This window comes from Pavona decussata, unplaced genomic scaffold (assembly GCF_977016875.1).
Source record: "Pavona decussata unplaced genomic scaffold, jaPavDecu1.1 SCAFFOLD_102, whole genome shotgun sequence".
In the NCBI taxonomy this organism is placed as follows: Eukaryota; Metazoa; Cnidaria; class Anthozoa; order Scleractinia; family Agariciidae; genus Pavona; species Pavona decussata.
In genome coordinates, this window is record NW_028145517.1 from 7,274,118 (window position 1) to 7,291,722 (window position 17,605).

The following is a 17,605-nucleotide window of genomic DNA, read 5'->3' on the forward strand; positions in this document are numbered from 1 at the left end:
GTAATTTCCAGTGGAATTACACAGTGTTCAGCGCAGAAGTACATATTTTAACAAAACGAAACACGATAATGATCATAAATATATGATACATAAATTTTGAATTGCGGCTCAAAGATCAACTGAGAAGAGAGATCCTCGCAGTGACTACGCACAAGCAGTTGCGAAAAGAAAGCCTGAAAAAAATTCTGGCTTCAACGGGATCTTTGATCCGCAGTTGAAAATATATGTTTCATATATTTACATTCATTTATTCATCCTTCACGAGTATATTTCGAACTCACTGATGTGACCAGCTCCCAGTTGGCTTGACAGCTCAGCTGGTAGAACAATGCACCGGTTTCGCGGGTTCAAATCCCGTTCAAGTCTAAATTTTTACCAGGCTTTCTTTTCGCAGCTGCTTAAGTTCAGTACTAACTATTTCATAATTAAACAACAGTTATTAGTTTTGCGTTTTCCAGGATGGGCAAACGTTTCTCAGAAGATTTCTATTTTGTCGAAAACTAGAAACTAGTTCATTTGCACTCTTGTAGCCGAGACAACTCACCAGGCAACTTTGTGCGGTAATATATGTGACTAATCAGTATTTTTAATAAAAGAACAGTTTACTCACGTCTGACATATTATTGCGCAAATTTCCTTTGCGAGGGCGGTTGACTTAACGCAAAGGCCACGAAGACCCCGTTTGAAGCCTTGACAAAAATAAGCAAGTTATGAGGAAAGTAAACATTAAGAATGACAGCATAAATAACTGAGAGAAGATGAAAACATTTTCATACGAAAAAAACTATATATCAAAATTTTTCGATGTGGTTAGAAACGAAAAATGAAAGTTTCTTAGGCTCTGTTTTTATGGAGAGCAAATGATCCGAGTATCCTAACTAAAACATTACCCGCCTTACAGTACTTACTCAACCTAGTCAGGCTAATTAAAATTCAGTCAAAGTATGTCTCAGCACTGCTGGGAAAAAAAGGTAGCCTTACAAAAAAATGCTCTAAAGGTTACATTTCAATGTCTGAATTTGTAGAATTCAGACGGATAACGTTCTCTTCGGTTTTTGAGAGCCTTTGATCTGTAAATGAAAAATACAGTTGAACCTCCCGCAAGCAAGATCAGGTCAGACCATATATAGGGCGCATCTAATTTTTGAGTCATTAGCGTGCTGTGGTAGTTTAAGAGGCAGAAATACAGATATAACCAAGGGAATGATTAACCCAAACGTTAAGTACAATATCATTTTAGTAGTGACAAAAACATTTCAAATTTAGGTTACTGAACTGAGCCAAACAAGACTATTTCCAGGATAACTTACAGTTGAACCTCTTTAATACAGGCACCAACTTGACACTGTTTAAAGTGAAAGAAGAAGTGTATATATTCATTTCAGTTTCTCTGTACACATGAACTGTTCGTAATATGGGGACCGGTGCCTGTTAGGAGAGTTTCAACTGTAACTACAATTCTTTGGTTATCTATATGTAAGCTACTCGACCAAGTACACTACATTCACAAATATAATTTTTAGTCAGACAAATTAGGTTGTGGGCGTTGCAGAATCAAACATCGCACGTCGTGTGATCATATCATGTACAAAGCACTCGCTCATGGGAGAGTAAAACAATTGAAAATTTGAAACCCCCAGCACAGAAAGGGTTCGTGAAATAAAGGTAACTGAGCAGAGTTACTTCCACGTTTTGCTGTTTGCATGATTTGTAACATGAATTTTTCTTTGGATCTTGTGCATTTTTCTGAGATAAAATGGTTAATGCAGCTGATGGAATTGCATTGAATTTCATAGGTTTTTAGTATAAAAATACAGGAGCGTAACCCTTCTAAAAGTTATCACTGTTCAAACTTGTTACAGGACAATTTTTATTTTTTTTTAACTGTGCAGCTTTTTTTTTCTTGTAAATTTCTTGCTGCGATCATTTTGAATGTCGAGCATAACGCCTTGTTAATTCACCCATGACAGAAAGGAGGCTGTTTTTGTTCTTTTGTTTTAACAACTGAGTAATTAAACGTTAAGTTTAAGGGGGCGCTGTCACGAAGATTCAGCCGTAGTTTGGTAAAAACTGCTCAAATATTTGACAAGCACACATTCTCTAACATGAAATTGCTCTAAGAGCACAAGGACTAAAATATAAAGTGATTTCTTAGAGGAAGAACAAAGTATAATCGGTTTTTTGTAATTTCTTCAAAATACACGGAAAGAACATTTTGAGTTGCAAGCCAAAGATTGTTGACACCAGTTTTTGTGCACTAAACCAAACTTTTATTTTAACAATGTCATTGATACAGGTGTATTTTGGCCTTTCAAACTGATGCTAAAATTAAGTGACGCCGCCCCTTTAAAATCTAAAAATACCTGCTCTGTAAAAACATTTGTGGTGAGTAAGTTTTGTCCTGACAAAAGCACGCTGCACAATGTGTGCTCTTGTGACGTGATATTGCAAGCTGTTTTAACTTATCGTACAAACGGAAAATGAACCATTCTGAAAAGTCGCCTTTTCTCCCTTCTGAACAATAAACCGCAGATGTATTTTATTTGCCTAAAACTGTAAACATCTTTTGTGCTTTTTTCTAATAGAAATAACTCGCGGACTGGGAAATAATTTGTACAGATATATTTGAAGTATTCTTTCTGTCATAACTGTAAGTCAACTGATCTTTCAATAGTGTTGTACATATGTACTGTTCACACGTCTAAGTACTGGTGATAATCTTTTACTTAAAAGGGAACACTTAGATCTTCTACTACGTTTCAATAAAACCATTAGGAAAAGACATTCGATATTTTAATATTTTTTCTTAACGGCTTCTACGAAAACTAAAGTGTTATTTTTTTTCCAAAATTAAGGTAAGAGCGGTCGTCATGAGCAACGTTACGTTGTTTACACAAGTTTCAGAAGTAAAATGTTTCCTGTTTTCGTTGTGGTCAAAGTAAGAAACACTGCTTGAACAAAGACACCTTTTGTCGCGCTTTTGTTGTGTTATGTGAAGCTGTCAGTCTTACGTTCCTATAAAAGAGCGTTGTATCGATCACATTACCGAGCAGAACAGCAAAGCACTGTACTCAAGATGAATTCTCTGCTACTGATCCTGTTTCTTGGAACTTCACTCGTCTTGGCAGAGGTGGCATTCGCATATCCAGCCCTTGACGAGATCTTAAATGACGAAGAAAATGAAATCATGGATGTGTTCGCTGACGAGGTAAACTTAGATCCTACGGTTCATTTGCTACGTATTCTCTAAAAGTTTCCAAAAACTAAGCGCGCCTTCCATTTGTCAGAACTGGTCAGCCACAGCGGTCAGTCTGTAAATCGAATGCGTCATTTTGACGGGATGTTGCTGCAAAATCTTGAAAATAATCACTCAGAAAATAGTACGCACTATTTTGAAGAAATTCAAATTGATCCTTCAAATTGGTACATTCCGTTTACGACTTGACCGGTGTGGCCGGCCATCGCTAATTGCACCTAAACATTCCGATTACAGTTCTATAATATGAAATGGGTATCACCGAGCTTGTTTTAAGTTAGAGCCACTTAAAGGTAAAAAATAGGGGTAACCTGTTATATCGAGAAAATGACTAAAAGTTGTTCACAAATATTTAGAGGTGTTTTTGACACCATTGTTGTTTCATCAACTGATAAAGAATGGCTCTATTGATCTGTCAAGGAATTAGTGATGTGAAGGTAAAGAAAAGCATCGTCTTTGTACGGAAATGGTCTCGCTTTAAAAATAATCTCTCACAAAATCTGTTGCATTAACAATGTATAAGAAGCGTAAAACGTAGAATACTTTGACTTGAAATCAAATATCTTGTATGACCTTTTGTGTGATTTTTTTTTATTATATGTATATACTTTTTGCTTGATCTATTTGTTTTTATACAATGAACTGTGTAAAACTCGCGTTTTGATTGGTCTAGAGGAGTGTGTGATCAGAGTATAGACGCACGATTAACGTCATCGAGTGGTGTGACCGGTGCACGTGATCAGAGCCTAGAGTCCAGCCAGAGTGACTGGTCAACAAAGTTTTGCAAACTGTTTTGGAGAGTAGCGGACAAACACAGGCAAATTTTCGCAGGAAAAGAAAACTGCCCAATAAAAAATTGGACAAAGACCGTTGAGAGTGACCTCAACCAGGATAAAAAAGCTAGAACTTTGTTGTGACGTGAAAAGGAAGCAAATATTTGTCGAAATATGTCGCCGATAGAAATCCGGTAATGGCGGGTAATCGATTACAAATCGCAATAAAGCGACTAACATGCTGTAATATTTTGGGGTCAGGATTTCCTTCTGGAATAAAGGTTAGTTTTGAAAATATTGTTAGTGAAATTCTTTTGGATTATACTCTTTAGAAGATCACAGTTGCATGTGTGTTGTAGTCTAAAACTGAGTTTGCTGGAAAGATTTTGACTCAGCTCAGGCAACGCGATGCTCGCTCACGAAATGTGTTGAAATGTCTTGGTTATTGTATAAAACAAATAGATTCCATTTTGCCGTGGGTCTGTACTCTGATAACGCACAGAGGACGTCAAAACGTGGTGAGAACATCAGTCACGCTACTCGCCTGCGGCTCGTAGCGTACTTCTTTGTTCTCATCACGTTTTGAGGTCATCTGTGCGTTATCAGAGTACAGACGCACGGCAAAATGGAATCTATTTGTTAAATTTTAGTCTCGTACCTTTCTGTTTTTGGTGACGATATTTGTTTTCTTTGTTTAGTCATTCGAATTAGTTGCATCTGTAATTTTGTAATTTGTTGCATTTACAATTGCTTTGTAAATTGTAAAATCCCTTAACTTGAAATAAAAAAAAAAGAAAAGAAAAAAAAGAAACCTATGTAACCAGTTTGAGCTTGCTTTGGTCAAATGTTTAAAGGGAAGTAGCGCGTCTACTCACCAAATCCCGCCAAGAATGTTCTACTGACAGGGTCATAAATTTTTCTTATCCATTTTAACAGAAAGATTGTGAAGAGGAAAAGGAGGAGTGTATGGAGAAGGGACGTGATAAACGTGATGACAAGGAGGAGAATAAGAAATGCGGCAAAGTGGAAAAAAAGGAGTGTATGAAGAAGGAACGTGATAAACGTGATGACGAGGAGGGGAATAAGAAATGCGGCAAAGTGGAAAAGGAGGAGTGTATGGAGAAGGAACGTGATAAACGTGATGACAAAGAAGGGGAATAAGAAATGCGGCGAATGCTACACGGCGTGCTTGGAAGGGAACGAAAACGACAGGTGTCGCCCCCCCACTTCGAAACCTCCTATGCCCGCCTGAAGGACTCGTGGATAAAATGCATTCAGAGATAAAAAGGAAACTAGCTGTCAATTAGGTGTTAAATCATGGGGAATAAAGCATTGAAAACAAATTTCAACTTGTTCTCAGGTTTATATGTAAATTGTATTTTTCTTTTTTTTTTTTCCTGCTGCCATCATAAAAATAGGGATCCCACGCTTGATTGATAGGAAACGCAAACTGTGTGTTGTATATTTATAACCCATTCGTTCGTGTGGCCATGAGATACTCTACCCCTTTTGTTATGAAGAAGGGATTTGATAAGATGCAATACAACCTTTTTTGTGTCCAGTGCAAACACACATTATTGGTCAAGTAATTCCTTTGCTACTGAAATAGGGTTGCCCGGTTGAGGTTTTTTTGACGATGTTGTCGGCATGGAAAAAACTTTGTCCCTACATGCTTGTTTGCCTCCTGTGAGTTCAAAACAACCGCAAATACAATCACAACAGCGCAAAACAAACTCCAGTTAAAACGATTACCTTTTAAGGGTTAAAGATTAGGAGTTACTGACCACGGTGAAGAAATACCAGTTTTTACCATGTGAGTTGATAAAAAAAAAAAAAAAAAAAAAGACGGGTACCCAAAATCCTCAGAAATGGATTACTCCCTGTCTAACCTTATTATTTAAAAAAGTCACTGCTTTCTGCAAAGTTCCCATCCATACAAAAACTAATGAGAAATTGTTTCTAGTTTTTGAATCAGGTAACTTATTTGAAGAATTGCAATCACAAACAGTGAATCTTTTCGCTGTTTTAGAAGCCATTTTGGTTGTGAGGGAAACAAGGCTAAAATTACAGTAAATGTATGGGATTTTGGCCGAGTTTGAGTCCCTGTAACTTCGTTTGAATTTGCCGCATTTTAACTACAAAAATGCCTTTGAAAAGGTGATTGTATCAAAATTAGTTTGATGAAAAATAGAGAACAGATTCGGGCTATAAAAGCGTAAAACAATTTTAAACTGAACTCCACACAAACCCCTACAGTATGGGCAAATTTGTCGTGAAATTACAAAGCATATTAGAACATTTCTAATGGAAGTTTACAAAGTATAATGTTCTCAACCGTCAATCGGATTAATAATGTGCTTCGATATCCAAAACTAAAGGTTGAATTAAAAGTCCGTCCGTAATTTCCAGTGGAATTACACAGTGTTCAGCGCAGAAGTACATATTTTAATAAAACGAAACACGATAATAATCATAAATATATGAAACATAAATTTTGAATTGCGGCTCAAAGATCAACTGAGAAGAGAGATCCTCGCAGTGACTACGCACAAGCAGTTGCGAAAAGAAAGCCTGAAAAAAATTCTGGCTTGAACGGGATCTTTCATCCGCAGTTGAAAATATATGTTTCATATATTTACATTCATTTATTCATCCTTCACGAGTATATTACCAACTCACTGATGTGACCAGCTCCCAGTTGGCTTGACAGCTCAGCTGGTAGAACACTGCACCGGTTTCGCGGGTTCAAATCCCGTTCAAGTCTAAATTTTTATCAGGCTTTCTTTTCGCAGCTGGTTAAGTTCAGTACTAACTATTTCATATTTAAACAACAGTTATTAGTTTTGCGTTTTCCAGGATGGGCAAACGTTTCTCAGAAGATTTCTATTTTGTCGAAAACTAGAAACTAGTTCATTTGCACTCTTGTAGCCGAGACAACTCACCAGGCAACTTTGTGCGGTAATATATGCGACTAATCAGTATTTTTAATAAAAGAACAGTTTACTCACGTCTGACATGTTATTGCGCAAATTTCCTTTGCGAGGGCGGTTGACTTAACGCAAAGGCCACGAAGACCCCGTTTGAAGCCTTGACAAAAATAAACAAGTTATGAGGAAAGTAAACATTAAGAATGACAGCATAAATAACTGAGAGAAGATGAAAACATTTTCATACGAAAAAAACTATATATCAAAATTTTACGATGTGGTTAGAAACGAAAAATGAAAGTTTCTTAGGCTCTGTTTTTATGGAGAGCAAATGATCCGAGTATCCTAGCTAAAACATTACCCGCCTTACAGTACTAACTCAACCTAGTCAGGCCAATTAAAATTCAGTCGAAGTATGCCGCAGCACTGCTGGGAAAATAGGGTAGCCTTACAAAAAAATGCTCTAAAGGTTAGATTTCAATGTCTGAATTTGTAGAATTCAGACAGAAAACGTTCTCTTCGGTTTTTGAGAGCCTTTAATCTGTAAATGGAAAATACAGTTGAACCTCCCGCAAGCAAGATCAGGTCAGACCATATATAGGGCCCATCTAATTTTTGAGTCATTAGCGTGCTTTGGTAGTTTAAGAGGTACAAATACAGATATAACGAAGGGAATGATTAACCCAAACGTTAAGTACAATATCGTTTTAGTAGTGACAAAAACATTTCAAACTTTATGTTACTGAACTGAGCCAAACAAGAATATTTCCAGGATGACTTACAGTCGAACGTCTTCAATACAGACACCAACTTGACACTTTCTAAACTAAAAGAAGAAGTGTATATATTCATTTCAGTTTCTTAGTACATGTGAACTGTTCGTAATATGAGGACCGGTGCCTGTTAGGAGAGTTTCAACTGTAACCACAAATATTTGGTTATCTACATGTAAACTACTCAATGAAGTACACTACAAAGGCAACGGAGCAGAGTTACTTCCACGTTTTTCTTTTTACATGATTTGAACATGATATTTCTTTGGATCTTGTGCATTTTTCCGAGATTAAAATGGTAAATGCAGCTTAAGTTATATAGGTTTTTGGGTATAAAAATACAGAGCGTAACCCTTCTGAAAGTTATCACTCTCCAAACTCTGACTCGTCCCCGGTTGTCATCACACAGCGCGCTGCAAAGGGAAGCGTGAGGCACCTTGCGCTTTCTTTGTCGCTACCCATTTATCCCTGCTTCGTGCGCCATGTATAAAGTTGAAGACGACTGAGGAAGAGTCAGGTCCAAACTTGCTACAGGGCAATTTTCATTTTTGTTGAACTGTACAGTTTTTTTTCTTGTAAATTTCTTCCTGCAATCATTTTGAATGTCGAGCAGAACGCCTTGTTAATTCACCCATGACAGAAACGAGGCTGTTCTTGTCCTTTTGTTTTAACAACTGAGTAAATAACGTAAAGTTTAAGGGGGCGCTGTCACGGAGATTCAGCCGTAGTTTGGTAAAAACTACTCAAATATTTGACAAGCACACATTCTCTAACATGAAATTGCTCTAAGAGCACCAGGACTAAAATACGAAGTGATTTCTTAGAGGAAGAACAAAGTATAATCGGTTTTTTGTAATTTCTTCAAAATACACGGAAAGAACATTTTGAGTTGCAAGCCAAAGATTGTTGACACCAGTTTCTGTGCACTAAAGCGAACGTTTATTTTAACAATGTCATTGATACAGGTGTATTTTTGCCTTCCAAACTGATGCTAAAATTAAGTGACGCCGCCCCTTTAAAATCTAAAAATACGTGCTCTGTAAAAACATTTATAGTGGGTAAGTTTTGACTTGACAAAAGCACGCTGCACAATGTGTGCTTTTGAAACGTGATATTGCAAGCTGTTTTAACTCAGCGCACAAACGAAAAATAAACCATTCTGAAAAGTCGCCTTTTCTCCGTTCTAAACAATGAACCGCAGACGTATTTTATTTCCTTAAAGATGTAAGCATCTTTTGTGCTTTTTTCTAATACAAATAACTCGCAGACTGGGAACAAATTTGTACAGATATATTTGAGGTATTCTTTCTGTCATAACTGTAAGTCAACTGATCTTTCAATAGTTTTGTACATACGTACTCTTCATGCGTCTAAGAACTGGTGATAATCTTTTACTTAAAAGGGAACACTTAGTTCTTCTCCTACGTTTCAACGAAACCATTAGGAAAAGACATTCGATATTTTAATATTTTTTTCTTAACGGCTTCTACGAAAACTAAAGTGGTAATTTTTTTTCCAAAATAAAAGGTAAGAGCGGTCGTCATGAGCAACGTTACGTTGTTTACACAAGTTTCAGAAGTAAAATGTTTCCTTTTTTTGTTGTGGTCAAAGCAAGAAACACTGCTTGAACAAATACGCCTTTTGTCGCGCTTTTGTTGTGTTTTGTGAAGCTGTCAGTCTTACGTTCCTATAAAAGAGCGTACAAGGTTGTATCGATCACATTGCCGAGCAGAACAGCAAAGCACTGTACTCAAGATGAATTCCCTGCTACTGATCCTGTTTCTTGGAACTTCGCTCGTCTTAGCAGAGGTGGCATTCGCAAGTCCAGCCCTTGACGAGATCTCAGATGACGAAGAAAATGAAATCATGGATGTGTTTGCTGACGAGGTAAACTTAAATCCAACGGTTCATTTAGTACGTATTCTGTAAGAGTTTCCAAAAACTAAGCGCGCCTTCCATTTGTCAGAGCTGGCCGGCCACAGCGGTCAGTCTGTAAATCGAATGCGTCATTTTGATGGGATGTTGCTGCAAAATCTTGAAAATAATCACTCAGAAAATAGTACGTGCTATTTTGAAGAAATTCAAATTGATCCTTCAAATTGGTACATTCCGTTTACGACTTGACCGGTGTGGCCGGCCATCGCTAATTGCACTAAAACATTCTGATTAAAGTTCTATAATATAAAATGGGGATCACCAAGCTCGTAATAAGTTAGAACCACTTAAAGGTAAAAAATAGGGGTAACCTATTATATTGAGAAAATGACGAGAAATTGAAAGAAAATGACCATAAGTTGTTCACAAATGCTAAGGGGTATTTTTGACACCATTGTTGTTGTATCAACTGGTAAAAAAAGGCTCTGTTGATCTCTGAAAGCATTAGTGATGTGAAGATAAAAAAACCTAGTATGTAACCAGTTTAAGCTTGCTTTGGTCAAATGTATAAAGGGAAGTAGTGCGTCTACTCACCAAATCCCGCCAAGAATGTTCTACTGATAGGGTCACAAACTGTTCTTATCCATTTTAACAGGAAAGATGTGAAGTGATGAAGGAGAAGTGTGAGGAGGATGCAGGTGGTGACGATTTGGCGGAGGAGAGATGCGAGTTTTGTTACAAGAATTGCAAGCACAATGAAGAAAGCGAACTGTGTAAACCTAAAACTTCTAAACCCCCTCAGCTACCGGAAGTTTAAATGCATTCAGAGATAAAAAGGAAACTAGCTGTCAATTAGGTGTTAAATCACGGGGAATAAAGCATTGAAAACAAATTTCAACTTGTTCTCAGGTTTATATGTAAATTGAAGTTTTCTTTTTTTTTTTTCGTGCTGTTATCATAAAAATAGGGATCAGCGCTTGATTGGTAGGACAAGGAAACTGTGTGTTATATATTTATGACCTATTTGTTCGTGTGGCCATGAGATGCTCTACCCCTTATGTTATGAAGAAGGGGTTTGATAAGATGCAATACAACCTTTTTTGTGTCCAGTCCAAACACACATTATTGGTCGAGTACTTCTTTTGCTACTGAAATAGGGTTCCCCGGTTGAGGTTTTTTTTGACGATGTTGTCAGCATGGAAAAAACTTTGTCCCTACATGCTTGTTTGCCTCCTGTGAGTTCAAAACAACCGCAGATACGATCACAACAGCGCAAAACAAACTCCAGTTAAAACGATTACCTTTTAAGGGTTAAAGATTAGGAGTTACTGACCACGGTGAAGAAATACCAGTTTTTACCATGTAAGTTGATAAAAAAAAAAAAAAGACGGGTACCCAAAATCCTCAGAAATGGATTACTCCCTGTCTAACCTTATTATTTGAAAAAGTCACTGCTTTCTGCAAAGTTCCCGTCCATACAAAAACTAATGAGAAATTGTTTCTAGTTTTTGAATCAGGTAACTTATTTGAAGAATTGCAATCACAAACAGTGAATCTTTTCGCTGTTTTAGAAGCCATTTTGGTTGTAAGGGAAACAAGGCTAAAATTACAGTAAATGTGTGGGATTTTGGTTGAGTTTGAGTCTCTGTAGCTTCGTTTGAATTTGCCGCATTTTAACTACAAAAATGCCTTTGAAAAGGTGATTGTATCAAAATTAGTTTGATGAAAAATAGAGAACAGATTCGGGCTATAAAAGCGTAAAACAATTTTAAACTGAACTCCACATAAACCCCTACAGTATGGGCAAATTTGTCGTGAAATTACAAAGCATATTAGAAGATTTCTAATGGAAGTTTACAAAGTATAATGTTCTCAACCGTCAATCGGATTAATAATGTGCTTCGATATGCAAAAATAAGGGTTGAATTAAAAGTCCATCAATTTTTCCAGTGGAATTACACAATGTTCAGCGCAGAAGTACATATTTTAATTAAACGAAACACGATAATGATTATAAATATATGAAACATATATTTTGAATTGCGGATGAAAGATCAACTAAGAAGAGAGATCCTCGCAGTTAGTACGCACAAGCAGTTGCGAAAAGAAAGCCTGAAAAGAAAATTCTGGCTTCAACGGGATCTTTCATCCGCAGTTAAAAATATATGTTTAATTTCATATATTTACATTCATTTATTCATCCTTCACGAGTATATTACCAACTCACTGATATGACCAGCTCCCAGTTGGCTTGATAGCTCAGTTGGTAGAACACTGCACCGGTATCGCGGGTTTAAATCCCGCTCAAGTCTAAATTTTTATCAGGCTTTCTTTTCGCAGCTGGTTAAGTTCAGTACTAACTATTTCATAATTAAACAACAGTTATTAGTTTTGCGTTTTCCAGGATGGGCAAACGTTTCTCAGAAGATTTCCATTTTGTCAAAAACTAGAAACTAGTTCATTTGCACTCTTGTAGCCGAGACAACTCACCAGGCAACTTTGTGCGGTAATATATGTGACTAGTCAGTATTTTTAATAAAAAAACAGTTTACTCACGTCTGACATATTATTGCGCAAATTTCCTTTGCGAGGGCGGTTGCCGCAAAGGCCACGAAGACCCTGTTTGAAGTCTTGATAAAAATAAATAAGTTATGAGGAAAGTAAACATTGAGAATGATAGCATTAATAACTGAGAGAAGATGAAAACATTTTAATGCGAAAAATATATATATCAAAATCTTTCGATGTGGTTAGAAACAAAAAATGAAAGTTTCTTAGGCCCCGTTTTTATGGAGAGCAAGTGATCCGAGCATCCTAGCTAAAACATTACCCGCCTTACAGTACTAACTCAACTTAGTCAGGCTAATTAAAATTCAGTCGAGGTATGTCGCAGCACTGCTTGGAAAATTGAGCAGCCTTACAATAAAAATGCTCTAAAGGTTACATTTCAATGTCTGAATTTGTAGAATTCAGACAGAAAACGTTCTCTTCGGTTTTTGAGATCCTTTGATCTGTAAATGAAAAAAACAGTTGAACATCCTGCAAGCAAGATCAGGTCAGACCATATATAGGGCCCATCTAATTTTTGAGTTATTAGCGTGCTTTGATAATTTAAGAGGCACAAATACAGATATAACCAAGGGAATGATTAACCCAAACGTTAAGTACAATATCCTTTTAGTACTGACAAAAACATTTCAAACTTTAGGTTACCGAACAGAGTCAAACAAGAATATTTTCAGGATGACTTACAGTCGAACCTCTTTAATACAGGCACCAACTTGACACTGTTTAAAGTGAAAGAAGAAGTGTATATATTCATTTCAGTTTCTTAGTACATGTGAGCTGTTCCTCATCTGGGGACCGGTGCCTGTTAGCAGAGTTTCAACTGTAACTACAAATATTTGGTTATCTACATGTAAACTACTCGACCAAGTACACTACAAAGGCAACTGAGCAGAGTTACTTCCTCGTTTCTCTTTTGACATGAATTGAACATGATTTTTCTTTGGATCTTGTGCATTTCTCTGGGATTAAAATCGTAAATGAAGCTTAAGTTATATTATTTTTTTGGTATAAAAATACAGAGCGTAACCCTTCTGAAAGTTATCACTACCCATCTCTGACTCGTTTGGTCGTCTTCATACAGCGCGCGGCAAAAGTTAGCGTGAGGCACCTTGCGCTCCCTTTGTCGCTACCCATTTATCCCTGCTTCGTGCGCCATGGATAAAGATGAAGACTACTGGGCACGAGTCAGGTCCAAACTTGTCACAGGGCAATTTTCATTTTTGTTGAACTGTACAGTTTTTTTTCTTGTAAATTTCTTCGTGCGATCATTTTGAATGTCAAACAAAATGCATTGCTAATTCATCCATGACAGAAAGGAGGCTATTTTTGTTCTTTTGTTTTAACAACTGAGTAATTAAACGTTAAGTTTAAAGGGGCGCTGTGACGGAGATTCAGCCGTAGTTTGGTAAAAACTACTCAAATATTTGACAAGCACACATTCTCTAACATGAAATTGCTCTAAGAGCACCAGAACTAAAATACGAAGTGATTTCTTAGAGGAAGAACAAAGTATAATCGCTTTTTTGTGATTTCTTCAAAATACACGGAAAGAACATTTTGACTTGCAAGCCAAAGATTGTTGACACCAGTTTCTGTGCACTAAACCGAACTTTTATTTTAACAATGTCATTGATACAGGTGTATTTTTGCCTTTCAAACTGATGCTAAAATTAAGCGACGCCGCCCCTTTAAAATCTAAAAATACGTGCTCTGTAAAAATATTTATGGTGAGTAAGTTTTGCCCTGACAAAAGCACGCTGCACAATGTGTGCTCCTGTCACGTGATATTGCAAGCTGTTTTAACTTATCGTACAAATGGAAAATGAACCATTCTGTAAAGTCGCCTTTTCTCCCTTCTGAACAATAAACCGCAGATGTATTTTATTTGCCTAAAACTGTAAACATCTTTTGTGCTTTTTTATAATAGAAATAACTCGCAGACTGGGAAATAATTTGTACAGATATATTTGATGTATTCTTTCTGTCATAACTGTAAGTGAACTGATCTTTCAATAGTTTTGTACATATGTACTGTTCACACGTCTAAGTACTGGTGATAATCTTTTACTTAAAAGGGAACACTTAGATCTTCTACTACGTTTCAACAAAACCATTAGGAAAAGACATTCGATATTTTAATATTTTTTCTTAACGGCTTCTACGAAAACTAAAGTGTTATTTTTTTTCCAAAATTAAAGTAAGAGCGGTCGTCATGAGCAACGTTACGTTGTTTACACAATTTTCAGAAGTAAAATGTTTCCTTTTTTCGTTGTGGTCAAAGCAAGAAACACTGCTTGAACAAAGACACCTTTTGTCGCGCTTTTGTTGTGTTATGTGAAGCTGTCAGTCTTACGTTCCTATAAAAGGGCGTACAAGGTTATATCGATCACATTGCCGAGCAGAACAGCAAAGCACTGTACTCAAGATGAATTCTCTGCTACTAATCCTGTTTCTTGGAACTTCGCTCGTCTTGGCAGAGGTGGCATTTGCATATCCAGCCCTTGACGAGATCTTAAATGACGAAGAAAATGAAATCATGGATGTGTTCGCTGACGAGGTAAACTTAGATCCTACGGTTCATTTGCTACGTATTCCAAAAACTAAGCGCGCCTTCCAGTTGTCAGAACTGGCCGGCCACAGCGGTCAGTCTGTAAATCGAATGCGTCATTTTGACGGGATGTTGCTGCAAAATCTTGAAAATAATCACTCAGAAAATAGTACGCGCTTATTGAAGAAATTCAAATTGATCCTTCAAATTGGTACATTCCGTTTACGACTTGACCGGTGTGGCCGGCCATCGCTAATTGCACCTAAACATTCCGATTACAGTTCTATAATATGAAATGGGTATCACCGAGCTTGTTTTAAGTTAGAGCCACTTAAAGGTAAAAAATAGGGGTAACCTGTTATATCGAGAAAATGACTATAAGTTGTTCACAAATATTTAGGGGTGTTTTTGACACCATTGTTGTTTCATCAACTGATAAAGAATTGCTCTGTTGATCTGTCAAGGCATTAGTGATGTGAAGGTAAAGAAAAGCATCGTCTTTGTACGGAAATGGTCTCGCTTTAAAAATAATCTCTCACAAAATCTGTTGCATTAACAATGTATAAGAAGCGTAAAACGTAGAATACTTTGACTTGAAATCAAATATTTTGTATGACCTTTTGTGTGATTTTATTTTATTATATGTATATACTTTTTGCTTGATCTTTTTGTTTTTATACAATGAACTGTGTAAAACTCGCGTTTTGATTGGTCTAGAGGAGTGTGTGATTAGAGTATAGACGCACGATTGACGTCATCGAGTGGTGTGACCGGCGCACGTGATCAGAGTCTAGAGTCCAGCCAGAGTGACTGGTCAACAAAGTTTTGCAAACTGTTTTGGAGAGTAGCGGACAAACACAGGCAAATTTTCGCAGGAAAAGAAAACTGCCCAATAAAAAATTGGACAAAGACCGTTGAGAGTGACCTCAACCAGGATAAAAAAGCTAGAACTTTGTTGTGACGTGAGAAGGAAGCAAATATTTGTCGAAATATGTCGCCGATAGAAATCCGGTAATGGCGAGTAATCGATTACAAATCGCAATAAAGCGACTAACATGCTGTAATATTTTGGGGTCAGGATTTCCTTCTGGAATAAAGGTTAGTTTTGAAAATATTGTTAGTGAAATTTTTTCGGATTATACTCTTTAGAAGATCACAATTGCATGTGTGTTGTAGTCTAAAACTGTGTTTCCTGGAAAGATTTTGACTCAGCTCAGGCAACGCGATGCTCGCTCACGAAATGTGTTGAAATGTCTTGGTTATTGTATAAAACAAATAGATTCCATTTTGCCGTGGGTCTGTACTCTGATAACGCACAGAGGACGTCAAAACGTGGTGAGAACATCAGTCACGCTACTCGCCTGCGGCTCGTAGCGCACTTCTTTGTTCTCACCACGTTTAGACGTCATCTGTGCGTTATCAGAGTACAGACGCACGGCAAAATGGAATCTATTTGTTAAATTTTAGTCTCGTACCTTTCTGTTTTTGGTGACGATATTTGTTTTCTTTGTTTAGTAATTCGAATTAGTTGCATCTGTAATTTTGTAATTTGTTGCATTTACAATTGCTTTGTAAATTGTAAAATCCCTTAACTTGAAATAAAAAAAAAAAGAAAAGAAAAAAAAGAAACCTATGTAACCAGTTTAAGCTTGCTTTGGTCAAATGTTTAAAGGGAAGTAGCGCGTCCACTCACCAAATCCCGCCAAGAATGTTCTACTGACAGGGTCATAAATTTTTCTTATCCATTTTAACAGAAAGATTGTGAAGAGGAAAAGGAGGAGTGTATGGAGAAGGGACGTGATAAACGTGATGACGAGGAGGAGAATAAGAAATGCGGCAAAGTGGAAAAGGAGGAGTGTATGGAGAAGGAACGTGATAAACGTGATGACGAGGAGGAGAATAAGAAATGCGGCAAAGTGGAAAAGGAGGAGTGTATGGAGAAGGAACGTGATAAACGTGATGACAAGGAGGGGAATAAGAAATGCGGCAAAGTGGAAAAGGAGGAGTGTATGGAGAAGGAACGTGATAAACGTCATGACAAAGAAGGGGAATAAGAAATGCGGCGAATGCTACACGGCGTGCTTAGAAGGAAACAAAAACGACAGGTGTCGCCCCCCCCACTTCGAAACCTCCTATGCCCGCCTGAAGGACTCGTGGATAAAATGCATTCAGAGATAAAAAGGAAACTAGCTGTCAATTAGGTGTTAAATCATGGGGAATAAAGCATTGAAAACAAATTTCAACTTGTTCTCAGGTTTATATGTAAATTGAATTTTTCTCTTTTTTTTTTTCCTGCTGCCATCATAAAATAGGGATCCCACGCTTGATTGGTAGGAAACGCAAACTGTGTGTTGTATATTTATAACCCATTTGTTCGTGTGGCCATGAGATACTCTACCCCTTTTGTTATGAAGAAGGGATTTGATAAGATGCAATACAACCTTTTTGTGTCCAGTCCAAACACACATTATTGGTCAAGTAATTCCTTTGCTACTGAAATAGGGTGCCCCGGTTGAGGTTTTTTTGACGATGTTGTCGGCATGGAAAAAACTTTGTCCCTACATGCTTGTTTGCCTCCTGTGAGTTCAAAACAACTGCAAATACAATCACAACAGCAAAAAACAAACTCCAGTTAAAACGATTATCTTTTAAGGGTTAAAGATTAGGAGTTACTGACCACGGTGAAGAAATACGAGTTTTTACCATATAAGTTGATAAAAAAAAAAAAGACGGGTACCCAAAATCCTCAGAAATGGATTACTCCCTGTCTAACCTTATTATTTGAAAAAGTCACTGCTTTCTGCAAAGTTCCCGTCCATACGAAAACTAATGAGAAATTGTTTCTAGTTTTTGAATCAGGTAACTTATTTGAAGAATTGCAATCA

The 17,605-nt window shown here is 37.1% G+C and overlaps 2 protein-coding genes across 4 annotated transcripts; both read left to right on the top strand.

Annotated features, from left to right (window-relative positions):
* The first annotated feature begins 3,053 nt into the window (after positions 1-3,053).
* LOC146472003 (uncharacterized) lies at positions 3,054-5,190 on the top strand. Its single transcript, XM_085120791.1, has 2 exons — positions 3,054-3,208; positions 4,966-5,190. Exons 1-2 carry the CDS (start codon positions 3,077-3,079, stop codon positions 5,188-5,190), a joined length of 357 nt encoding a protein of 118 aa, XP_084976917.1. The 5' UTR covers positions 3,054-3,076.
* A 4,191-nt stretch (positions 5,191-9,381) lies between these two features.
* LOC146472004 (uncharacterized) lies at positions 9,382-16,972 on the top strand. 3 transcript variants are annotated; one of them, XM_085120874.1, is made up of 2 exons: positions 9,382-9,616; positions 16,475-16,972. In XM_085120874.1, exons 1-2 carry the CDS (start codon positions 9,485-9,487, stop codon positions 16,772-16,774), a joined length of 432 nt encoding a protein of 143 aa, XP_084977000.1. In that variant the 5' UTR covers positions 9,382-9,484; the 3' UTR covers positions 16,775-16,972. The 3 variants fall into 3 exon arrangements, with proteins under 3 accessions (XP_084977000.1, XP_084976998.1, XP_084977001.1); XM_085120872.1 differs by lacking the exon at positions 9,382-9,616 and adding an exon at positions 14,521-14,729; XM_085120875.1 differs by lacking the exon at positions 9,382-9,616 and adding an exon at positions 15,370-15,818.
* The last annotated feature ends 633 nt before the right edge of the window (positions 16,973-17,605 follow it).

Excerpts from the sequence above, each read along its gene's own strand:
- LOC146472003 (XM_085120791.1), top strand. The coding sequence starts at position 3,077 with ATGAATTCTCTGCTACTGATCCTGTTTCTTGGAACTTCACTCGTCTTG. Across the intron at positions 3,209-4,965 it reads TGGATGTGTTCGCTGACGAG|AAAGATTGTGAAGAGGAAAA; the intron begins GTAAACTTAGAT and ends CCATTTTAACAG.
- LOC146472004 (XM_085120874.1), top strand. The coding sequence starts at position 9,485 with ATGAATTCCCTGCTACTGATCCTGTTTCTTGGAACTTCGCTCGTCTTA. Across the intron at positions 9,617-16,474 it reads TGGATGTGTTTGCTGACGAG|AAAGATTGTGAAGAGGAAAA; the intron begins GTAAACTTAAAT and ends CCATTTTAACAG.